The following is a 26,800-nucleotide window of genomic DNA, read 5'->3' on the forward strand; positions in this document are numbered from 1 at the left end:
TTTTTTGGGAAGCATTTATTTTTGTATTAGTGGAGTAATATATTACAAGTCGCCACAAGACAATTTTCACCTGTAATGCATTACTCCATTCATACAAAAATAAGTGCTTCCCAAAAAATGAAAAGATTTTGCTGAGCGAGTCTAACTTTACTTTCACACACACATACACACATGCATATATTTAAAAAAAAATCAAAACACTTGCATGTTCTGCGAATACTATATACATGCGCGCATACATAAATTTTCAAATTTCTTTTCAAATCAGAAGACAATTAGAAGTAATTTCTTCTACACTCAACAACGTGGCAAAAATAGCGAGCAAAAATTAAGAAAAAAATTTTAAGCAGAACAAATTTACACATACATACATATGAGTCTATGTATCGTACATTCCCAGTACGGCATAGCTCAACCAATTTGCTTAGACAAAATAATTTATTTCTGCTTATGTAGTAACTGACTTCAAATGGGTGTATACTTAGCAGGCTTCAATTAACTATTTCAGCATTTAATACTAAGCAATTTTAAATTTGGTTGAAAAGACATTTTTATCTATACAAAGTGTACCGTAAGAAACAATTTGTTTCTCGGAAGTATGAAAAAGCATCCGTGAAGTGCAGAATGAAAGCGTATTCAAACGAAATATACTGACTTTGAAGTGTCTTAAGCCAAATGCATTTTAAAGTATTAGAAATCAAATGCAGAGTCGGATAATTTATTGCTTCCGAGGACATCGCCATGTTAAAGTGAACAGTTCGTTCAAGGAAAGAAAATCAGATCTTTAGTTAGTTGTGCTGGGTATAAAACTGGTTGAACATCAATACCTGGTTTCTTTCTGTACTGGGAGCGTATAAGCCAGTATTTCCTTGCTTTGCCAACAATATCGTGTTAATGAAAGTATGCACGTACAAGAACATTTACATAAGTGTGTGTAAGAACGTGTGTTAGCTCATAAAAGTTGAAAGAGAGCTATGTAAATATGTACTTCCATTCATGAATTCCATAAGCAGCAAAAATATATACAATACGTCCATACATATGTATGTAACTAAAAGCGACTGTATGTATAAATACATATATTGGTGTATACTTTTATTTTATTCGCTTTCTCTGATAAATTCCATGTACATACGTACATATATACATATGTATTTATAAGTACGAAAACTTGTTATAACACTTGAAGCGTTTTAAGTGGAATATTATATTTTTTGTAAAAGAAAACATTAAATTTTTCAAATAAATACTCTCATATCGTATGGCTGTAAAGGGGAGGTAAAAATGTTATTACTTATGGATGCTAAAGGTAGATTTGAGACATGCAGGTAATATCTAAAAAGTAGTAGATATGGCAAATATTTTCAATGCTGTAAAATTCTCTATATCCTGTTTTTTGGAGGTACGCACTACGACTCGATAGAGTCCAGGTTAAATACCCTTGTATCGCTATATTCAAATAGTTCTAAATTATTCATCAAACAGTGGTCATCCTGGTTAGCCAGTAGCAATTTCTCTGCTTTCTATACTTGTAAAAAGGCAGTGTTGTTTTTTCATGTTTTAGTGGGAGTAGGGAAGTAAAAAACAATTCCTCACTGGAAAAATTTATGTTTGCTATACGATGCATCGAACAAAACCGATGCGTTTGATATATATCGATGTATTTTTTTGTTGGATCGAGTTTTGTGCTTCCACCACAGACATTATTTTCTGTGATTCGCTAAAAAATGTCAGAATATATTGAACAGTTTATTTCAGGGACCGCAACGGTTATGATCTTTATAATCAAAATCATAAGTTAAATGCTAAAATTAGATTTATATTTTTCCAATCAAACTTAACCATTATTTTTGAATTTTTATTTTATATATGATATTAAGATTTTAATCGATCAGTTCACATCATAACGGTAAAAAATAAAAATCCAAAAAACCCGATTATATATTATCAAAAAAAAAATTTTAAATCACATAATAATGTTTAAAAATTTAACAGGAAAAATGAAAATGGAAACTTAACTTTCATTCTGGATCGTAAAAAATAAAAAGATAATGATTTTTCAAGGTATAAAAATAAAAATCCTGATATTTGATGTTTATTTTTGGTCCCTGTTTACTTGATGTAGTCTCTTCGAAAAATTTTGAAATTCCGTGCACATTCTGTAGTACAAAAAAAACCACCAGCAACATTCGACAGTTTTTAAACCGTTATTTAGGGAACTATCAGTATTTTACTAAATAAAAAAAATATATACATATCTAGTCAGTTTAGTGCCATTAGAAGGACTTTTGTCGAAGGATTTGCCAAGTTTAAATTAATAGCGCAGTAGTAGGCCAATTCACATTCTATGCAAAAGTTAAGAGAAAAGAAAATTTTTACTGTTGAAGAAAATGAAACGTTTACTTAAAGCTTTTTGATAAATTTAAGATTTTTCTAAATTTTATATGAAGCCCGGAATGTGCTTTGCACTTCACCATAAAATCCGGCCATCCCAAAGTTTTCAGATTTGTACCGCGGTTTCATGGCTTTCACATTGATTTAAAATAAAAAAGATCTGGTTGCCCCTTAAAAAACAATAAGCGATTTAGGTAGGTTTTAGATATTAAGTTACGAAAATAATAATAAAAAATCCAGTCACGTAAATTTTCCGAAAAATTACTTTTTATAATTTTTCATACCTGTTACCGCGTATTAGGTGAGGTTAGGTTATCTCATCCCGCGTAGGAAAAGGGCACACTGATGCCACCATGGGGCCGTTGTGATGCCATATTAGAGACTCCTTATGTCCCTCCTCTTACGTTAGAAATGGAACCACTTCGTAGCTCTGATAAAGCACACAAAGTCCTAGTTGCTAGTATTTAGGCTGAATTCAGTTCAGTGAGACATTTAAAACAAAATAACGGAGAAACGAACGTCGACGAGCTCTCGCCAAAGCGGGATAGTGGTATAGGAATGTTTTGGGAAGTAGCGGGTTTTATCGGGAGTCTCTGGAAAGGATTTTCCCTTTCCCGCAATTTTTTAAATATCTTCTCTCTATTTCTACTTACATCCCTAAGTAGGAGTAGTGAGGAAAGCAGTGCCTACTAGGCACACATCTACCACGCTTCCAAATGTTACTCATACGCTCCGCAGTCCGGAACTTGTGTTAAATATACAGTGGATAAGGTAGAGCCGCAGAGCGAAAGTTTTAAAACTCTTGACGTTTGCAAGCAATATAATTTAAACATTTTAAACACACACCCACACACACATTCTCAATTCTAATCTCCGACAGCAACAACTTTGAACAATTTTTTATTTTTATTCCCAATTTTATGTGATTCTAAAATGATTGCGAACTGCAGATGAAAAATCATGGCCGATGAATTGAGAGAATAATTTTACCATGAAATGAAGCGCGGCGAATGTTCAGAGCACTTTATTATTTTCCTATTTTCTAGAAAATACTAACTGTATACAGATAAAAGTACTTTAAGTTATTTAAACTAAAAACATGGTAAATACTGCAAACTTTTGTGTTTGTGATAAGTTCTGTAAAATAAACATTTATGAATTATTAAGTATTAACTACATTTCTAAATTAGTATCGACAAATGTATGTATGCACAAATGTCTGTACATATGTGTTTAAGTATAGATGTATAAAAATGCAGATGTGTTGCTCACCCTTTTACCCTTTTTGTAGTTTATTAAATTCGTGGCGCACTTTTAATGTATATGTATACATATGTGCATTAGGGCTATTTTAGATTTAAGAACCTTCAGAAAAGTCAATAAGCGTTAAAACAAAAAATATGGCGCTCATGGCGGGACATATTTCTCTTTTTTCATTGATTGAAAGAAAATTGGCCATACTGAAAGATCTTAATTTACTTGCAACCTGTCAAATTATCGCAAATAGGGAGTAAGCAGCGCATGTAAGAGAAAATCTTCTATGATGGTTTGGTGGGCGGTCATCTGTATGTCTTAAAATTTTGGACATAACAGTAACATGTCTATTTTGTGAACCCCATAAAAATTGCTTTTAAGCTGCCCTTAAAAATTATCCCGATTTAGCATTCCTTGATTCCAAATTTTTTGCCTTTAATTAAATGACTATTTGTAAGTAATAGATGTTTTAATGTCCAGAAACAGCGCTGCCAAAAATTCGTACATTAGTAGTATTTAGTTGCCAACCCCCGTAATCAGTGAAAGATTCAATCAAAGTACGAATTTCTCATAGGATTATACTAATTTATATACTGGTATATCCATTTATTTATTTTTTTATTGTAAAATAAAAATTTCTAAATAACATGCAGTACATGTGGAATAAAATGATTAAAATAAATTTCTGAGCAAAATTAAAGGCTAACACATATATTGTAAAATTTCATGGAAAATATTTTCGTCGAAAATTTTAAACCTTTAGCACCCGCATGAAAAAGCAAGTTTTGACCCTTACTTCAAGAAACCCTGCAAAAGCAAATTTGAAAGATCGTTATAGGAATGATATATTCTAGAAAATTATTCTTCGCAAAATTTTACTAGGAGTCTTCTCTGGCAAAAGCTGTTTAATGCCACCAAGGTAAAAGTCACTAAAAAATTAAAATAAAAAATCTATGCCCCGAAAGAATAACAGAAAAAAACTGCCCTTTTTAAAACAAAATTTTTTAAAATTTAGTTTGGCTTAGAATTGCACGTAGAATGCTCCTATGCGCATAGTAACACAAAATTTACCCACCCTAATGTACATATATGCAAATATTTACATATTCTCATAAGTCCATACATATGTATGCCTCTGTTTTATTTTTACCACATTAAATAGAAAAGTTTAAAAAAATATTGCACTCAAAAGCATATGAATTTTGCGAAGCAACATATGTATGTATGTATGCATTTTAGTTACATTTGCACATACTATACAAGCAAAAGTTTTGCACATCTATCTAAAGATTAAAATATTTGGCGCTTACACATTGGCTAGTGCTTGGCCGAGCTTCTGCTCCGATTTGTGGCGTGCGCCTTGATGTTGTAACACAAAGGGGAGGGATCTCTAGTTTTACACCGCCTCCGAACGGAAAACGATTTTAGCTAGAAGCTTTTTTCAAAGCAGAAATACACTGAATTTTTTTGTTTTTTTTTGGGGATGTTGCTCGGACAGAGGATCGAACCCTGGACTCACCGAGCGGCAGTGCGCAATACTAATCACTCGACCAAGGCAGCGGCCCCAACGTATCAAACTATTTAATAAAATCGCACTCACGAACTTGCAATGAAAATGTGAAAACAGTTTCCAACATGTGTACACGTTAGCGGTAATTAAATTTAGCCACATACATATATACATAGTTCATACATATGTACATATGTGTAACTTAGCTGGATGGGTTCTATGTAATAATTATGAAAGGCTGTACTTCTACTGCACTAAATAATAAAAGCTTATAAAAAAAGCCTTTTATCGAAATGACTTGTGTACCTTACACATTTGTTGCCCTGAAGCACCGACCGGCTCAATTCATTTTAATATGCCATATCGCATTCAAAGTTTTGTAGAAATTCTGGTGTTGCATATTTCATGGGGCAATATTTTTTACCTCTTTACAAGATGGTAGCAAGAGTGCGCAGAACGCGAAAACGATTTAAAAATTGGCAGCAACTTAATTTACCCGTAACAAAATGTTTAGTACCAACGTAGGTTCAGTTAATCAGCAATACTGCCGGTACCCAGGTTTCAATTTTGATAGGATAAACTGCGCCCTTAATCCGGATTAACGCCACTGTCTTTCTATACTATAATGCAAGCTAGAAGTGTCCGTGTATAAATGAATTTTGGTTGTCCTTTAGATTGGGGCGAATTCAGCGAAAGGTCCACCACGTAAAAGAAATACAAGTCCTATATATAAATTATTTATGAGCCGATTTGGCTGCTATTTAAAATATACTATCCTGGTTATGTAAGCAGAAACATTTTTGCCAAAACTGGTCTCGTTAAGTGGCGCCAGGGTCGAGATATTTTTCAAAACTGTACTTATGTCCTGATTAGTTTCATATTTGGCATGTTTAGTTGAAACGTAATAAAACATAGATTTGCGAAAAATGAAACCGCTGGTGGCGCTGATGTCAAAATAAAAGGTACGCTCGACTTAAAATGCATGTTTTCTTCCCGTTAAAAATTCTTCCAAGAACAATATTAACAACACATTTTCAATGGAAACTTTACATACATTTTACCTACAACAGAAAAGATTTCTACATTTAAAAACTTGGGAAATTTACCTTAAACATTTCCAATATTACTACAAAAACTTTTATATAAATAGTCTTGCCCAATTCGCAAAGTTTTCCAATTTTGTAACCCAAGTCGAAATCCACTTCGGTTTTTCATTTTGTCATACGAGCGTCACGTAACGCCAGTTTGGAAATACCCATTGACATAATAAAATGATTAAATTGCAATATCGAGAAAGATTGAATTAAAACATTCCGGGTGACAACCCCCTTTTGTAGTATGTATGTGTATACACATGTTCATATATGACTGATATCAGTCTAAATAAATAATTTAATTAAATCTGTGTGCATGTACATTTGTATGTATGTATGTGCATGAGTGCGGAAGGATATGAGTCGAGTATAAGTAATTATTTCGGAAATTGATAAAAAACAAATTTTACTTTTATTCTTGTTATTTTTTCTTCTTCTCAACCTAAAAACCTACATCCTGAAAGTTTTGTTTTCATTGTTGACGCCTTTGTTTTTGCTGTCATTGTGTTTAGAGAGAGAGTTTTGGTATTCTGTATTGTAGTTGTTGTAAGTGTATGTTTTATAATAAGTAGTGATTATGTTGTTGCAAGCAAAATATTATGTATTGTTTGTTAAGCTTACAAATCCACACACATTAGTACTAAATACACTACCTATAGGTATATATATATATAGCAACATAATGCTAAAGCTCGCAGAATAGAAAATGTGTGAATACGGAAAGTATGCAAAGTGCTTTAGGCATACACATGTATGTACATACATATGTATGTGCGTTTCACTTCAATTTGTGTTTAGCTCGCATATGTTTTTGTGTAAGAGTAAGAAAATTTTATGTGCCGATCAATTATGATAGTGATGGGGTGGTACCACAAAGATGTAACAAGCAAAATATCTTAATACAAATATAGATCCTTAGCACATATACATACATGCATACATACTACTATAGAGAACTCAGTATTTACAATGCGAACGTGTGCACAAAACCAATAAATTAATGCTTACTAGCTAAATTGTATGAACATCTATTGTCAGCAAATTTCTTTTAAGAAGTTTTGCGTATGTGGTTTTTACCTACATACATATGTACATACTCGTATGCGTATCTAAATGCCATTACAATGATGAGCAAGTTTGTTTGTTGAGCGGTTTTACTTAAATTCCCAACGCAACCTCAGCTTTTGGTAACGTCTTACCCAACGAGCAAAATAAACGTACGTTTCCCGCACAGTGCGATTTCCGTATGTTTTTCGATCCCAGAAAATGCCCGAAAACGAGTTTGCTTTGTTTTACATTTTTTTCGAGTCTAAAAGTCATAATTTTTAAGCGACTAAGCGTTTTCGATAATTCTTTTTTTTTTATCGGAAAGATGGCACCCCACGAATGGTTTATTTTTAATATTGTTACCACGATTATGTCTATTAGGAAAAACGGAAAAAGCAACAAAGTCTAAGCGGTAGAAGTTATAGCAGCTATTTCGGAGATCACCACATCTCCTCATCAGACTTCTTTTTTATAAACTTCAGCAGGGATCGAACCACCATCATCGATATGCAAAGTTGCCACCATTGGATCATCCAGAAACTAGCGGTACTCCAAAATTTTTTATATGTGTATGATTGTAAGTAATGACCAGAATTGCAGGGCTTATTTGACTTCCGTTGCGTTAGAAGCACACCTTCGCGTCTGTTGTTGAGTGACGGCGCTATTGAAAGATCTTCTAGTACTATCTAAGGAAAATGTCTTATTGAAAAAGCCTACCTGAAAGCGCAGCATTTTAAAATGACGTAAAATGGTTTTTTTAATACTAAAATTATACCTGGAACAGCCATAAAAATTGGGAGACCACGGTATTGCATTTATGTATAAGACAATTTGGGTCTTTGCGTCTGCTCTTCCACATTGGATATTCACGGCTGTTAGGCCAATACCATTCTACGGAGCACTAGTGTGGTTGATAGCGAAGTACATGAAGACATATCTACCTGAAAAGACTGGAGAGCCTTTAAATGCTTTGAATGATTAGCAGAACGAGTGTCTTTACGACAATAACGACAGCGACGCTCCACACAATATTAAAAATGCCACCGACGGACCTATGTACCAGCCGAGAACAAAACATTTATAACTGGATTTGTGTGTGTATAGCGATGTGATTGACAAAGCGAATAGAACATGTACCCCGTACCTGAGTTTCAAAGGCTCTCTTGCAGCTACAATCCAGTTCGATGGTTTGAGTGAGGATGCGGAGATGGTAGATGATTTACACTGACAGTTCCCAGGGCAGGAGAAGGTTCTTTAGGCTATCAGGCCAAAGTAGTGTTTTTTAAGCTGAAATTTTGGCAATATGGCAAGCGGCGAAGACACAAGCAAAAGTGTGAGCAGATAAATATTTTTAATATTTGGTTGTGAGCCTGTCCTTAAGCCTATACTTTCCGATATGTCCTACTCGAAGGCAATTATAGGTTGTAAGCAGCCACAGGAAAGGTTAGACATTGCATAAAATATCCACCTAGTTTTAGTGTTTTCCAGATACAAACTAGAGAGGGATATACCCATTCCTCTATTTAGAGGACACGATCTGCTTTGGCAGACAGGGTGTGCAGAGTGGCAAAGACTATGTGTGGATTGTGCCATAGAAAACTTTTAGATTATTTTGTTATCAATAAGAAGAGACGACTCCAAACTGCTGGTAGGACTAATAACGGACTACGGTTTGACAGCAACCCATGCGTTCAGAATAGACTTAGTGGAATGCATAAAATGTTTAGCAAGTGTAACTATCAAGAGCAAACAGCGGAGCACATACTTTGTGAGTTGAATAGCTTTTAGCTGGAAAATACTAGGCACTACTTGACGAAGTTCAGCAATCGACCAGCTGAATCATTCGTTTTTTATTCGTAATTCGTACACAAGTATTTTGCTGGCTGGGTAATCACACACTCAATGAACGATTTTCTTACAAGCTAGCTAGTCAGTAGTCTCAACAGTTACCCAAATCGTGATAAAATAATTTAATGAAGTCATTTCCATATTGTCGGGAATTCTAATTATAGCATACACACATACATTTATGATTATGTAAGTCTAAACATTCGCGCACGTACATTTAGCATAAATACAAATAAACTTTAATATTTACATGAGCATAAGTATAAATAGACACACATCTACATACATACATATGTACACTCTTATTTGTGAGTGTAAAAAGGAAATACAGAGCGTATGAGCAAAGTAAGCAATTCGAGCCAATTTGTAGTGTTGGTAATATGTACATTAGGACGGGTCGAAAATTTAATTTTTCTCAAATCCCTTGGTAATAGTGAAAATATGTTGTAACATGAGGTCAAAAACAAGCCTGTAAAATATTAGTCGTTTATTTCAATTGTAATGTCATTTCTGACAGTCTTTTAGTTTATGGTTACTCTCAAACTTATCTTTTTACAACCAAATTGTAATTGTCCTGTTAATTATTGCACTGTTCTATAGGCAAAGAATCTAAAGAACAGCATTCATATATCAGGGGTGATTAAGGTCGCTGGTTCCAAATCTACTAGTATTTTTTCATACAAGCTGTATTTTGCGAATTTTTGCAAAATGTATGAACAATTTTGGTAGCCGTAATACGAAAAGCTTTATTTTCTATCGCCGTGGAAAAATTTTGTTTATGCAAATGTATATAGAAAGACTGACTAGCCAAAATTCGAGAAACAGTTTAGTTTATTTAGTTTACTTATGTCTGTGCATGCAACACAGAAATTGCAAATAAAGGAAGTTGACAGGAATTTTTGGTTCTGTTGTTATCATATGATTATGATAAATCAGAAACAGTAAGTCTCGCATTCAATTTGGTACAAAATTGTACATATCCCAAAAAGATATATCTCTGTTTTTTTTTCGACGAAAATTTCTCTTTAATTGTATAACTAACTTCAAAATATAAGAAAGCGGTTGCAGAAAAGGAAGCGCCTTCTTCGTTCAAGCTGAATACAAAGCCATATCGTCCCATAGAAGAGTCCCCAAAGGGATTTTCCAGGAGGATTTCTACAGTCACTTTTTCCCATAATGGAAATAACTAAAATAGTTATGTATGTATATCTGAATACCTATTGCACGTCCCCTACTTTCTTATAACGGTAGATTTAGAAACCGCGAAAAATGTGCTTGTTCGTTGACTAATGAAACCATTCCGCTCCAATTTTCAAGAATGCATAAATGGAATTATGCTTGCCCTAATATTATTTAGTTAATGTGTATATGTGCTTGAAACTACTATGGACTTATCAAACGACTTCATTCACCACTATTTTGAAAACTGACCAAATATTATATAAACATCCGAAAACCTAAAAAATTTTGAAATAAGTCTCGTCTCATTTTTTTACATTTTTCACTTGGTTACTGAATTAATGAATAATTGAAAACTCATGCGGGAAAATTATCGTTTTTGTAAGTTTTTATAAATATCTAAAAATATATTAAAATAATGTATATAAATATATTTTGAATTTAATAACCTTTTATTTGGTATATCGTCTTGTTTATAACAATTAAAGCATTCCTTAGATATTACCAACCGAAGTGTTATACACTTTGAATCAATTGCGTGGGCTAAAGATACATATGTTTTAAATTAATCTTTCGTCGCCAATTGTTATTGGGTTAGACCTAAGACAACATAATATTACTATCACAATGCCATCAAATGCAATTTATTTTCTCCCATACAAACTCGACCCAGCCTAATGCAGCCGGTTCGAAAATGCCCTATCTGAAAAACTTCTTCAAGAACGCCTTATTACAGAATTTTGTTGAAGAACGCCCTATTTTAGAATTTGATTTAAGAACGTCCTCCTTCAGCTAGATCAGATAATGAATATACCCTCAGCTTTACGTAGAAGTACAAGATCACGTTTCCCACTCGAGAAGATTGGAGCAGAAATCCCACGTGGCTGCACGATGACTCACAAAAATGGTATACCGATGGTACAAAAACATCTTACGGTGTAGGTGCGGGCGTTGTTGGACCGCGTTCGCGTACATCTTTCCCCTTAAGTAAAGACGCAACGATATTCCAGATGGAACTAACTGCCATACTGGAGACCGCCTACGTCTTAATAAACACGAAATATGTCAGAATAAGAATCACCATATTTTCGGACAGCCAATCTGTACTCAAAGCTCTAGATAGCTACTCGTTCTCAACAAAAAACACTTATAGAGTGCCATAGACTCAATAACCTAGCCGCCCAAAACAGAGTCTACTTAATCTGGGTGCCTGAGCGGATTTTCAAGGTCAAAAAGGGGCAGACACATCCTTTGGTCCTTGGATTAAATAACAATGATATCAAGAGGGACATAGTGGCCAATATTCTGCACTGCTAGCTATTGACATAAGTTCGAGAGACACCATCACTCAAACAAATTCCTATACTTGAGTGCAAAAAGAGCTCAATCGGCGCTCATGCTAAGTATGAAAAACCTAAAAACACTGTGTGGAGCACTTACTGTGGTAATGAAGAGGAATCAATGGAACACCTCATTACCACCTGCTAAACACTAGCTCACCGCAGTGCCAGATTTTTAAATGACTATTTATACCTGTTTTATTTTAAAAAAAATATATATATATATGTAGACTATTCATTAGCAGATCCGGTTTTTTGCCTTATAACAATTTATATTGAAAAATTTGTATTGAGACGATTTTTTAATGAAAATTTTTGAGGAAAAATAAATATAATTGTGGATAACTTTGCTTGTTTCACAGTGCATCAAAGGACCTCTAATATACCAAATGAAATTTCTAAAAATAAAATAATCAAGAAAAAACATGTAAATTTGAAGTTCAAACGAAAAGTAATTAGATATGTTTCATTACTTTTAAACACTCTGAGCAGAGCACACAAAAATATATGGCACATGTAAACCGCATATCTCTAAGAATGTGGTTCTGTTGAGACAAATACTTGCACAATGCAAACAAGAGGTCCAGATAAATATTAAAAATGTATTTGTATGTTCATACATATGTATGTATATATGTAAATAATGGTTGTAGTAATGGATTTTTAGTACATACATATGTGCAATATATAATGCAGATAAATATATATATATGTGCATACATCAATATCTATGCCTTTACATACATAAAGTTATATATATGCTTGCATATGCGATAAGCGTATGCACTTGTATAAGAAGGAAAAAGTGTGAGCAGCAAAATTGAGTTGAGTTGAAATTCCATAATCCGACATTTGCGAAAAGCAACAGCTTCAAAAAAATTGAAATTCGGACGGATATGCTATATTTTATTGTAGCTTTGGTTTTACCGATTTTTTCATCCCAATAAGAAAAGAAGAATACAAAGCTTAAAGCAAATAAAAAACCGATGGATTAAGTTGTATTTTTCATGCTAAATTGGTTGAGTTTCCGTTTGCAGCAGCCATTAGTCAAAAAGAGTAAAGAAAAAAAAACAAAATAAACAGGAAACAACACACAAAGGAAAGAGTGAAACAAAGTTACATAATGTAGCTATAAATCGGTAATTTTGATGTTGGTTCAATAAATATACATACGTAGGTCAGTTCATCACTCAGTCGTTTACTTAGCCACACTCACACTGAGCAAAGGCGGTAACGTTCTATGAACAACTCCCTAAATCGTCTCAATGTTTGGTTGCTTAATGGAGCATTCAAATATGCTCAGCGAATCAACATTAAATGGTGGCTTAGATGTATGTACATACATACATATGTACATATATAACTAAAGTTAACGTCGCTTTCAAACAATGTTGCTGTTATGGGTTGAATACTGTTACATATTAGGGTGGTCCTTAAATGTAGGAAGCAAATTTTTGCATCAGCTTTCCTAAGCCTCAACCCGTACGTCGATGCTACTATAGTCGAAGATATCACATATAAATGTTGGTCCCCATTGGAGACGGTTAAGGCGTGTTACACAGGGGTCAAAGTACCCTGTGAAGACGAAGTGATATCCTCGACTTTATTACTCTCGATTTTGGGTATTAAATGAAAAAAAATATATATATATATTTAATTTGACTCCGCCGCGCCGTTATCGACTCCAATCGGGACCAACATTTATATGTGATATCTTCGACTACGTTAGTGTCGAGTATTAGATAAAAAAAATAATAATTTTAATTTTTTTAGTTTCTATAGAGGAATCTGTACTTTGACTCCTGTGCGACACGCCTTAACCGTCTCCAATCGGGTCCACAATCTATATGTGATATTTGTGACCGTGGTATTACCGATTGAGGGGGTGAGACTGAAAAAATCGTCAATCTGATTTTTTAAGGACCACCCTTATATATATGTATATAGAATATTATTCGTGTGGTCGTATGTACAAATGTGTGCCCTGTTAATGGTGATGATGGTTAGTGTGGGTGTTTTTAGGAAGTACCATGTGGTTGGTTTAAAATTGATTGACACATTTCTACTACTACTTTAAAATCTGGCAATATGGGTTTACAGGAGTTTCAGAATAATACGGGATACCAGAGGAGGGGACACATTCATATGTTCATAAAAAACTTACCACCTGTATAAATCTTGTGCGCTCGCAGCCAAGCTCAGGTTACCCAGCAGCGGTGGACGCTCTTTCAAATGATGATGATTTAGTAAATCCGATGATGATGCCAGTCTGTAAGTAAATAAAGCAAGAAAGTATTATTTTCGAATTTTTCCATCTTTTTTTTGTAAATATCCGACATCCTACTTACCTCAATTGCGGTGGCTTGATGCCATGTTGATCCAGTGCCTTCTCCAATTGCCGCACACGCAACCGTGACATATCCAACTCATGTTTAACCTTCCACAGATGTGTATCACAAATGGGATCATTACAACGATGCTTTTTAAGTATTTCCGTCGCTTCGAAAACCGCACCACGGAATGTCAACGCTTTACCCATCGACAATGAGAGCAACGCACAACAGTGACAGCCATCCTTTTTGGCCAAACGTTTTCGTACATATTTGAAGTAGACATGTTCGAGCAGCAGTAGCAGCGCGGCAAATAAAATACCAGCCATGAGCAGTAGGAAAGCGGATAAAAATTGTTCCAGCGCAAGTGGATCTGAAGATTTGTGCTCCTGTTTGCCAGGTCGACATGTGCCCGTCATCCAGTAACGACGTAATCGCTCCAGATCACCATTGGCACGAAACTCTAGCAGACGTTTATTGAACATTTGGACGTATTTTGAATTGCGACTAAAGGCGAGACCATAACCTGGAGAGAAAGGATGAGAGGGAGGAGACAAATAATTGAAGACAATAATAGAAAACTGTTGCAGATACGATTTTACAGCTTAAAAAAAAACTTGTCTAGATCTGAGCGCAACATTTCATGGGCATTCGTGCAGAGATATTTTGAACTTTCTTTAAATTTTATATCAGCCGGATGTAAAACACATGCCGGGGTGAAGTTATTTAAAGCTTTCTATAGATTTAGTATATGTAAAACATTTCCTTGGTCGCCTCTGTTTTATTAGCGGCGCTCAGTGTAAAAGCTCGCTATGACCAAACCGTTAATAAATGGGAATTAGTGTGCGCATTATTTGTAGGGATACAACTTTTTTAAAACCTACAAAGCAAGACTTTCTTAAGATAAGTTCGTTTGGTCATAAAAACATATTTAGCGAAAAAATTTCAAAATCGGGTGAAGGAAAGATGAGGCTCTGGGCCCGAAAGTTAGTAAAATTTATACAAATTTAAATGAAAGGGAAAATATGGCCTATAAATCAGTAAAAAATATTATTTTTTCAGCATAACTTAGGTTGTTTTTGCACGCTGATTTTATATATCAAAATTGTATGCCCCCTCAAGATATCTTACGGTCTGCTTTTCGGTGTACTACTGCTAAACACTAAAAATTTTAACTGACCTGTCATGGCATACCAGCTGCCAACTGTCATTAGACGACAGTCCTCATCTTGTGCCACCAAATAATCAAGAACTGTGCCATCGTAGATGAACGAATCGAGATTACCATTGAGTACGGCAGCAACGCCCTCAGCGACGCTAGTTTTATTGTATCTGCGAAATGTTTTTATTTTATAAAAATTTAATTTATGCAGGTTTATTATGTATGTACATATTTACTAAATACTCACTGTCTCATGTAGAGATGCATATCCTTAAAATATTTGTGTATAGTCGAGTCAGTATGACTGTAGGGTATAGTGCCAAACTTAAATGAGGGTTTATGCGAGTAGGGGTGCACCAAACGACTGTCGTTAAGTCCGCTGAATTCATGGAATTCCTCTCTGAAAAAATAAAATATTTAACTAAGAAGAGTAAGAGAATTTTTTCGTTTTCAAATTTCACGCGCTTACCGAGTTATCATGAAGGCAGCCAAGTTAGCAGTGTAGATGGCCAAGAAGACCACAGCGAATAGAGCCCACACGTTCGTCATGAAGCGTGAGGTGAAACCGCGCGGTGAGTCCACATGTACGGCAGCTTGAAACAACACCGCCCACACGAGCCAATAGGTGCGACAAAGCGAGAACCGATAAGGCGTCACACTTGTATTTTGTAAATAGAGTTTCATGTTATAGCCACTGGGTGAAAGCCACTCGAAAAGGAAGATCATGAAAGTGGCCGCATGTATCGCCACAATGCCGACCTGTGGGTTTTATTTTATAAAAAAAAAGGAAATATTTAGTTTAAAACAAAAACAGCCCACTCCCTTTTATCCCCGCCCACTCACCAACATCCATGAGGCCGTATCGAATGGTTCCAGAAAGGCTGTCGGCGATATAATACCTGTACGCTTCGCCACCACTATCGCAATGCCCGTCTCCATGAAGGGCTCACTAAAGTCCACCACAGCTTCGCGTTCGGTATTGATCATCAGCGATGTCAATACCATGTCGGTTTTACGATTTACTAAATCTGCAATCAGCCCATTCCATTTACCATTCTCAAGTGTACCCCATTTACCATCTTCGACCCGAACCAATTCGTATGTGAAACCCAATTCTTCGGCAAATTTTTCCAGCAGATCGATGCAGAAGCCACTACAACACTGGTAAAACGATTCGTTACGATGCGCTTGCCCCACATCGATGTCAGCGGCCATCTCATGATCGGCCGCGACCCGACAAAGGACGCCGCGATCCATTAGACATTTGCCACTGATTGGGTCGGCGGGCGACAGATTGATATAGGGTGCTTCTTCGAGGAATGTTATCTTTAAATGGAATTTTTCGGGTACACCCTGTGGTGGAGCATGCGAGTTACCCGGCCACGCGATGTCACGGATATCGAGCTTTTGCGTCTCCCATGATTTCCAGACGCCAATCTAAATAAGTGAAGAGTGGGGAAAGCGGAAAGAAATAGTAAGAGCGAAGAAGTGCAGAGGAATGAAGAAAGGGATAGTTATGAATAGGAAGGGAGAAAAAGAAGCAAAATGAGAAAATTTGATGGAATTGAAAGAGATGCTAAATTGAATGTAGAAATGCGGTAAAGTCATAAAATTCAAATAAAGAAGCGAATACATAAGTATGAAATTAAGGATGGAAAACGGAAACAAGTGGGAAGTTTCGCGGTGCAATCAAAATTTAATTTGCAAACACTTACCTCTTCCCAAACGAGATTTTTATTGTTTGCTCCAGGACGCAAGTTCATGATTTTCAGTTCAGCAGATTTAAGATCGCCGTCGGCAGTGAACTCTATATTCGGCTTATTCAGATCGCCTTCGATGGACACGTTGCGCAAATAACGGAAGAAACTGAATGAAAACATGAAATAAATATTTATATTTGGAGTATTTGTAATACGGTTACCAAGGCGAATTCATACAAGGCGGTGTAAGCGGAGCAGCTGGTTTCAAAGTGAGCTGTGCTGGTTGTCAAAATGATGTGTTTGTTGTACATTTTTTGTGTTCGGATTATCATCGTGCGTGTAATTTGTTAGTGCAGTTTTTTTTTTGATTTTGTTCTGCCGCCATCACCTTGTATGACTTCGCCTTGACGGGTACTTTCAAAGTATATACTCACGTTTCACCGTTATCCCAGCGTCCGCGTCCCTCATCCTCACACGAAAGTGATTGCGTTGTAAGGCGTCGCCCCCGATTTGCCGGATCTGTAAGGTAGGATTCCACACCGAAGGCATAAATTTTGATTGCATTCGATATTTCATTCATTAGCGCAGCACTACTCGTATCGAAGTGTACACCCAACATGCCAATGGGAAATTGTGAATGTGCATCCTTCTTCTCGATAACCGATTGACTAACGACCCACACATAATTTTCGCCAGTTAACTTCATTTCTTCAGCAGCTCTAAGAATAGTAACCGCTTCGCCTTGTGTGGCATAGAGGAGCATCACTCTAGCCTCGCTATTCACTAATTCCATCAAGTCGCTGGTGCGCGTTACAACAATCGAATTGAGTATCGTGAATTTGAAATGGTCTTGCATTTCGGCGACACGCTCCCGTACAGCCTGTACAAAATCATCGTGTCCGGCTATCTGAGAGGTGACAACCGAAAACTGATGCCATTTATAACGCTCAAGAATGCTCAACATAGCAGCACTTTGATGTTCTATACTTGGAGCTAACTGAAGCTGAAGTGTCGATTGAGAGGCGCGTCTCTCCAAACCAGAATTGTCAGCATTCCATGAGATTACCGGTATGCCAAGATAGCCGGCCAGTTGTAGGAAATACTGAGCGGAGGCAGTGCTATGACCGAATTGTTCATTATTCATCATATATAGTATGGCGGAGACGTTCGCTTGCAGGAACTCCTTGCAGAGTGTGCTCAAAATGGCTGAAGTTATGGTGATCGTTGAGGAAAAAAGTGAGAAATTGTGGGAATAAATTACAAATGAATATTAGTCTATGTATTAATTTTTTGATGGCAGTAAATATATGTATGTTTGAAAATAAAAATTAAATTTATTGCTGTTTGTACAAAAAATCTTCTTAATTTATAAAGGACCCACGTATACTAAGAAGCGCTGTGGAATACGACTAGTTCAATCCGTAGGTAATTAATTAAGGCTAGTTACTCCTCGGTAGGAGTGTAATGACATAATCTTATACAATGGAAATTTATACAATTTATATTTCTGGGGGTATAATAGAATCAAGGTTGCAGTACACAACGTCAATCTATGTATCCAAGTATCCCTAAAGAGAATTACAATTCGAGACTAGAAAATGTTTTCTTTTGCATGATTACCGACCCGACTTAGTATGTACATTAGGGCGGGTAAATTTTGTTTTTACTATGCGCGTATAGCATAGGAGAATTCTACATAACCATTGTTATAATTTTCCAAGTTGGCGAAGAGATTTTTATGATGTGATAAGCATTATATGTATGTCGAATAGTACTTTCTGATACTACCTTTTGTATATTTCCGCGGATTCTAAGCAAATTCGCCGAAGAAACCATGGATCTAAAATCGATTTGGAGTTTGCCTAATTGCGAAAATAGGTTTCGAAGAAAATGGAAAAATTTCCACTGTTATGCCCTCTGTTGGAAGTTTTAAGAAAAAGTTCCGTACAGAAATTGATTCTTCATACCAACGAAAACCGTTTTTATACAAAATTTAAACACTTCTCTACGACACTACAGCGAAATGCTAAGAAACCTATTTTCGCAATTTGGCATTCCCCAAATTGATCTTTCACCCACGATTTCTTCGGCAAATTTGCTCAGAATTACACGTAGAATCCTTCTGTGCTATACGCGCATAGTCGAAAAAAACTTCCATACAAATTGACCTGCCCTAATGTACATATATTGCACAAACGATCACACATATTTTTGTTTTCATGAAGGACAACATGAGACCGTCAGACGGTTATCGTCATACGTGATTCAAGCAGTGGAAAGCTGACGATAAAGAGAAGATGAGCTGTGTTAGTGATTCTTAAATCAGCAACACTGTTGGTTGGGATGAAAATGTGATGAATTATAAATCGAAGGGAAGCAGGAGCCACTATAAGTTGCAACAACCACAAACGGCGCTTCAGATAACGGTAGACGAATAAATATAAAATCTACAAGCAAATATTTTAAAATCAAGCATTTCCTTTGCACTAATTTAGTTTCAATTTAGCAATTATTTACTCGTACCTTTTTCTTCAAAGCAATTCTAATGAGAACATTTCTTTTTAACTAAGACTATGAGAAACTAGCTTCTGCTCGGCTTCTTTTTCGCTTATTAAAAATGTATACATTTATATAATAAGTAGTGCATTTTGCTGCTATGTATGTATATTTGTTATATGAATTCCCGTTACCAACTAATATTTACCTATAGCCCTGTATGCGGCTCACAAGAAAACGGTCAAGAAAAAATTGCCATTATTTCGTGTGTGTCCAAGGAATTTTGACATTTTTGATACCTCACAGCCTGTTGCCTCACTCTTTCCTCAAGAAATAATGGAACGGGCATATATTTCTGTTGCAAACCTGGGTTGCCTTGTGCTCTTTTTTACACAAAACTTTAGAAAACCGTAGTAGAAAGCGTAATAAATTTCTTAAGAACAGCGTACTGCCGCAAGGAAATTTGACTCAAGAAAATTTCTTAGCTATTTCTTGTACGCCATTTTATATGGAGTTTTTGCTTTTCTTGAGAGCTGCATACAGGCCTTATATTACGTAATTTATTTCATATAACTACCAGCCTATTTTTTATTTATAGAAGGCGCTATTGCCACAGCGGAAACCGCACTGACAATTTAGTGCTAAGATATGCGGCAATGAGTTCAGAATTGTAACGTGCATACATACGTACATAGCCCTATGGTAATTAAATTTCACTGAGGCGGTAATAAATTTTGCTGTGATAGCAAATGTTGCCAGACGATAGTCGGACGGTGGTGCAGGTGCGGAATCGAGTGAGAAAGAAAGACAAGGATATTAAATAGATGCTGCCACAGTAAGTATAAAGCTGAAGGCTGAGCTTGATAATGAATGTGAATGGGCGGACAAGCGAGGGTATTTTAACAGCAAGTCGCTTGACTCGTTGGTTACTTAATTACTTTGGATTGCTGGATTTGTTTGTTTGGAATATTTGCACATTTTGTTCGTAAAACAAGTTCTAAGCGGAACAGGGTTTGTTTTTCTTTCTTTTCCCGGGGAGGGTGCCTCACCCCTTTAGTCGGCAAAAAAAACTCGACACCAAGTAATACACGGTGCGCTTGTATTAGGTTTAAACCAAAAGGCCTTGTAATTAAATTTTTCTTCACATTTCACTTTTGTCATCATAACCCAGTGATCTGATAAAAATATTTTACAATAATTAGGAACTTTTCAGATCTAATGACAATTTTTTGAAATTTTGCGGACTTTTGAGGATTTATATTTTTTGGAGCATGAAGAAAATTTTTAACGCTAAATGAAAATTTGCGATAATTCAGAATTTTTTGAGACTATAGTGCTTTTAGGGATATTTTGGAAATTTTTAATTTTGGGCAAATAGAATAATATCGGTACTTTTAGAATTTTTCGATAATTTCTTGGATTTTTGGTATTTTTTTCTGGAACTGTCCAATTGGTTTCTTTTGGGATCATCCAGGAGTAAGCATTTGTATTGCTTAAATTATATTTTATGTGATAGCAAATATTATTTTTTTAACACAGACAGGTGGTAACTCTACGAAAAGATAAACCAGTGTTAGAATAATAAGTGTACCACTTATTGCCAAGTTATATCAAGTTATTTTTTTGCATCCTAATTTTAGTTATTTGTTTTATTAAACTAAAAAAAAAACGGATGTGAGTAAGTGAAGCGAACATAATAAAATGTTTTGAACATCTTTTCATTTCACTTATGCAGCCCTCCAGTACATATGTATATATATATTAGGGTGCCCATTGAAAATGCCTTTTGTTTTGGAAATTTCAAGACCTTACCCCACAATTTTATTCTTTTTTATTAGAAATATTATTGCCTATTTTTATAGATTTTTTAAAGGTCGATTTAGGTGAGAAAATGCGATTTTGTAGATTTATGAGTTTTTGAATGACTATTTTTGCTTCGATTTCAAAGAGCGAATATTATCTGAGAAGAGGATATATAGTCTTTAAAATGGTATATAATAATCTAGGCTAGGCTCTTGAAATTACCAAAAAAGGCATTTTCGATGGGCACCCTAATATACATATGTATGTTCGAAAGAAATCAAGCAGCTTCTGTGAGATGATTGTTTGATTTGGAGTACACTCAATTTTACTTTATAAGTATGCATATGTATGTATGTATGTACTTATGTATATATACAGTTGCATGTTGGTACTTTCACGTATATTTGCAATTTGTGTGTTTACTGCTTTCTTTGTTTCTTTTTGGCTATTTAACTGTCGATTAACCGCGAAGCTTACCAAGCGAAGCGTTAAGAAACTAAATTTCCGCAACAAAAGCCATACGTAGTACATAAACATACGAGTACATATAAATAAACATACTTACATATGTATATGCTATGCAAGCATATAAACACGGCCGCACACATTAGGTCGGGTCGCGCAAAAAGCATTCTATTGAATAGTGCGAACATTTGTATGCCGCTAAAATCTACCTCCAGCAAATTTGCTGGCAACTTTTCGTGCTCCTAATGGTAAATTGTGAAAATAGTTACGTGAGTGGTCGAGATGAGCGGTCTACTTTTTTCCATATATAGTGAAGTATTTCCTATCCATTTTGGTTAAAATCTTCATCAAATAAGTGTTCACATGCTGATTTGGTTTTTCACAAAGTGACAAGTGTTTTTTTTCAAGTAATTTGTTTTGTTACATCAAATTCAAAAAAATTTTAGCATAATTTCAAAATTTGTTAATCTGAATTTTTAGAGTACTTTTGGGCATGCCCAAACTTTTGGTTATAGGTCATACCATTTTAGTATAATAAAGTTTCAAGCGGCACGTTGATTTATAATAAATTTTTATTGCTGACGGATTTTTGAAATTTTTTCCATAAAAACGTGAACTTATTATAGAAAGAGACGCAATACCGTTCGGGAAAAAAAGGATCAAAAAAATCAAAAGCAGTTTTTTAAATTGTCAAAAAAAACCTGTATGGGCACACCCAAAAATGTTTTAAAAATTCGTATTTATTTTTTGTTATTCTTATTAAACAAAGTTTGAATATTTGGTTTATATAGTTTTGGTTAAAGCATTAACAATGTTTTTATAAAAAAAAAAATAAAACTTACATGCAAATCATTGTGAATATTAGAAAAATGGAACATGTGAATACTTGTTGGAGTCACTGTATAACTGTATATTACCAAAAATTAGAAAACATGTTATTAGTCACCTATAATACTTCACAACTGGTCATTATTAACCCGCCATTTTGAATTTCGAAATTATGTGGGGAAATTTAAAACCAGCAACCCCAATAAACATGAGTAAGCAAGGTTTGGTTAAAACTGTACCACTTTTAGACTTAAATAATAAAACCGTTTTTTTTGTGTTGAGGTGGACCTGGTCTAATGTAAGATGTACATACATATGTTCATATATAGATATGTGCATACACAACTGTGCAAAGCATTTGGTAAGTTCATTATCCAACAATGTAGAAATAAATGCTTAAACATGGCGTGGATTCAAAACTAATTCGCCAAGGATTTATTTATCGATTAAGTTCTGACTTTGGCAATTTAATTTCTAGTTGAATAATTGCAGCTGGTAAGTACTTAATGAGCCATTTTTTCTAGAAATCAACAAGAAAACAGCGTTGTTGTTTACTTGTGCTCCAGTTTAGAATAGAAAAGGGAAAAATAAATAAAGACTTGAGTAGGGCAAGAAAAGCATTGAAAAGAGGCAATGAACGTAATAAGGCGTTAAATGGGGGGAATCAACGACTTTTACCACTTCAGGACTATTTAATTTGGCTTCGCTGGATTGAACGTCAAAGTGACTTTAAGAGATACCGCGCTGTCAATTAAACTCTTCATGCAATTCTCCTCTTTTATCTAATTACCAATGCTGGCGGTCGCCATTGTTGTTTTGCTATTAAGTCTACTACTTCACTGTCGGGCTTGCGTATATTTTCACTGCGCACCATTTTTCTAAGCTGTGGCCAAGGTTAATATTTTAATTAAATAACTGGCGCGTGGGTGAGTAAAACGCTGGTGAATGTGCGAAAGTGCTCGTAATGTCATTAACATTTGCTACAGCCACCAGCGTCAATCAACACATCACAGCTTATAAACTAATGATTTTCGCTCTTTCTTCCATCAAGCTTATTAAAACGTGTCTAAGCAAAAGTGGCTAGTGAACGTATAGAACTGCGGGTAAATAAAACACAAATAGTACTGGTGCGTAAAAAAAAGGAAAGAAAAAAAGAAATTTCGTTATAGAAATTAAGTGCTATTTTGGGGGCTCTTTAATGCCATCCATAGCTTCTTTCCATTGACAAATCGTACTCCTCAAAAATGTATAAAGCGCATCGGGAAGGTAGTGTCTCAGAGGTGGCCCCATACTAATCTGGTTAAGATCTGATCATTGGATCATGAAAATATTAACGGTACTCCTAAAATTTTATATGACATTTGAAGTCGGATTTGTTTTTTGCTAAAAAATTACTTGTTTTCAATTGTATTTATTTGTTTGTAATTTTTAAATAAAATTTTTTTTAAATAATAATATTATTTTTATTTCATTTCATTTTTATGACACAAGTATTTGTTTTCATATATATTTTTTTCAAATGAAATTAGATTTTAAAAATTCTAATTTACATATATTTAAATTGGAATAATTATATTAACCAGAACCGGTAGTTTTCGCGCGACGCCACAGCCGACATTTGTAAGGAAAGCAATCAACTCTTTTGACTCTGAAAATTCTGGCAGATGTCGCTGATCGCATAAATTATTCGCAATCTTCGACCTGGCCATCGCTTTAGCTCATACTAGTTAATGAACGTGTATTTCTAATGAGTGGTTTGGTTTTTCCCTACCGGGTGGCTTTGAATCTAAATAATTCCAATTTTCTGTGTTTGATTGAGATTTCTGGCGAGCATCGATATGCTGGGACACAAATGGCGAGACCAAGGCATATGAAACGGGTTTAAAATTAGAGCAAAAACCATATTTACGTGTATTTTGTTGTTGGTTATGGTCTCTAAAGTGTCAACAAAAAATATTCAGCTTTTTTAATACCAAAGTGCGCCATACGTAATGGAAAACAAATCGAAATTAATTAAAATAAAATTGATTTCACTTTCTTTCTTGGTAAATTTTTTTGTGACAAAAACAGTTTATAAAAAAGATATTTGCAATTGATTTACATACGGTCTCCCACATTATTGCCAACAAACAAAAACGAACCCTTGACAACCGATGGGTCTAGAAGCTTCACTTTTTTATACCCGAGCTCACTTGTGCACAAGGGTATTATAACTTTGTTCACATAACGGTTGTTTGTAACAAGCAAAACGAATCGAGATATTGTATATAGACAAATGTACATACATAATTAAATGATCAGAATGAAAAAAGAAATCAATTAAATGGTGACTGTCTGTCCATCCGTCCATCCGTTCGTCCGTCTGTGCATACGATAACTCGAAAAATTACGCCTACTTTTCATATAACGGTATAATTCGGAAATGCTTGAATTTTCTATATTTCGAAATTTAAAGACGCTAATTTACTCAAAATTTATACTAACAACAACTCCTTCAAAAGAAGTAACATTATTATGGAATTTTGGAAAATGGGCGTGATAGCGCCCACAGATAACTATATAAGTTTATCGAAGATGTTTGAAATTGGACTAAAACTTACCATGTAGCGGTAATTTTCGGAAATATGAAGAAAAAACTATATTTAATACTTGCGCCGGGTATCTAATGTTCGACTCCGCCCGAACTTAGACCTTTTTACTTGTTATTTGTGATTTTATTAAAAAAGTTTTAATGCAGTTTTTTTCTAAATATTTATGTATTTATATCAAAGAACAAATTTCACAATAAAATTGTAAAGAACCGTTTTGACGAATGAAACTCAAAACTCTTCATTTTAAACGTTTTCGATGGTTAACACGAACAAGTATAGCAAAAATTTTCAAAGCTTTTTCCAATATCATATAAAAAAAATGGATTTTTCTCTCAAAAAAATGTTTTTTTCTCAATAAAATATTTTTTTCTTTTGTTAATATTTTCAATAGTTATTAACTTAAATATGATTTGGTGAGAATAACTAAAAAAAGAACACAAAATCGATTCACACAATTTACGCACAGAAAACAGCTTTGCTAAGCAGTTGTTGGTTTTTTATAAAACCCTTATTTGGTTTTAAGTTATCTTTATCAAATACCAGGAACTAAAATTTCTCTTTTGTAAGTACAAAAAACGACGAACGAGGGGTTATATGAAAGGTGATCGAAGTTTTTCTATATCGTTGTTGGCAAATGCCTGGCAATCAACTTTTCTATTAAAAAATTGAAGAACAAAACCATTTTTTAATTAAAATGGCGAATATATAACGCTAAAAGCGTATAAGGACAAAGTGAGCTTTGCAGTTTATGTACTTTAGGCATTCTTTGTCCAATATTCTTTATTCTTCGAACTGATTTTTTACGCATATCTGCGAACATATAAAACATATCTACATATGTGTAAATATTGCATGTTCATGTATTGTATCTTATTTTCAGACTTTAAAGTACACACCATCTCGTACTAAAGATTACCTAACACTGGCAGGAGACAATCATCTCCAATTCAATGTGTCATCAATTATATTTACTATATTGGACGTGAGTAAGATATCCTTACTATCGAGAGATGACAAGAGAAACACCAGCACCACCGTTAAGCATTTTTATAGTAAATATCAACAATATACTCAATAGAATGTTGATTTCACAAATAGGATTACATCATAATTTTAAATATAAATACATAAATGCCTCTCAACAACATTTATTGCTCCTAAAAACAGAAAATTAAATTTCAAAGCCCTGTAAATTGTCTGCGTTCATAAAAGCCTATAAAATTTAATTAACAAAGGAATATTATGGAGGTGGAGGAATGCCTAAAAGTTCCTATATTTATACGAGTGTTTTCGCATACTGCTACTTCTGCTACTGTGTCCGCTCCTTTTAGATTCGCTCCATGTGCACATCTAATTCAACAAGAAGAAAACCAATTTTACAGTGGAACCGTGAAAGGAGTCTTAAACAACGACAAAATGTTGGCAAATATTTAAATGGAAAAGAAAATCTTTGCAATGGCAAAGTGAAGAAGTTGAGGTGAAGCGCGCTAATTCAATTATGACACTGTCATCAAGCAATTTAAGCAGCTGTGACGGTCGCTATATAGTGGGCGCCACATTTTCACACCGCTTTCTGACAGTCATAACGGCGAGCGCACAATTTCGATGAATACCTAAACATTTCTAAAGCGCCTCGATGCGTTCGCGTGTGTGCGGAGGGGGGACTGAGGTGTGTGTCATAAACCGTTGACGCTTCACAAATGTGTCGTGTCGCAGCACTAAAACACAGACAGACAGACCGAAAGACAGCTCTTTAGTG

The 26,800-nt window shown here is 34.9% G+C and overlaps 1 protein-coding gene across 3 annotated transcripts in view; it reads right to left on the bottom strand.

Annotated features, from left to right (window-relative positions):
- The window catches only part of LOC118733403 (glutamate receptor ionotropic, NMDA 2B), a 155,341-nt gene that overhangs the window by 29,106 nt on the left and 99,435 nt on the right, over positions 1-26,800 (bottom strand). For all 3 annotated transcript variants that reach the window (XR_004992247.1, XM_036462776.1, XM_036462775.1), the window contains exons 2-9: positions 17,293-18,064; positions 16,874-17,024; positions 16,002-16,595; positions 15,628-15,917; positions 15,406-15,558; positions 15,177-15,328; positions 14,015-14,522; positions 13,831-13,935 (exon numbers count right to left, since the gene is read on the bottom strand). Coding sequence is in view for 2 of the 3 variants with exons in the window: in XM_036462776.1 (XP_036318669.1) it covers positions 13,831-13,935; positions 14,015-14,522; positions 15,177-15,328; positions 15,406-15,558; positions 15,628-15,917; positions 16,002-16,595; positions 16,874-17,024; positions 17,293-18,064 (2,725 nt within the window). In the remaining variant the exon portion in view is untranslated. The remainder of the gene's footprint in view (positions 1-13,830; positions 13,936-14,014; positions 14,523-15,176; positions 15,329-15,405; positions 15,559-15,627; positions 15,918-16,001; positions 16,596-16,873; positions 17,025-17,292; positions 18,065-26,800) is intronic.

This window comes from Rhagoletis pomonella, unplaced genomic scaffold (genome assembly GCF_013731165.1).
Source record: "Rhagoletis pomonella isolate Grant_MI unplaced genomic scaffold, Rhpom_1.0 Rhpom_scaffold_00002, whole genome shotgun sequence".
In the NCBI taxonomy this organism is placed as follows: domain Eukaryota; kingdom Metazoa; phylum Arthropoda; class Insecta; order Diptera; family Tephritidae; genus Rhagoletis; species Rhagoletis pomonella.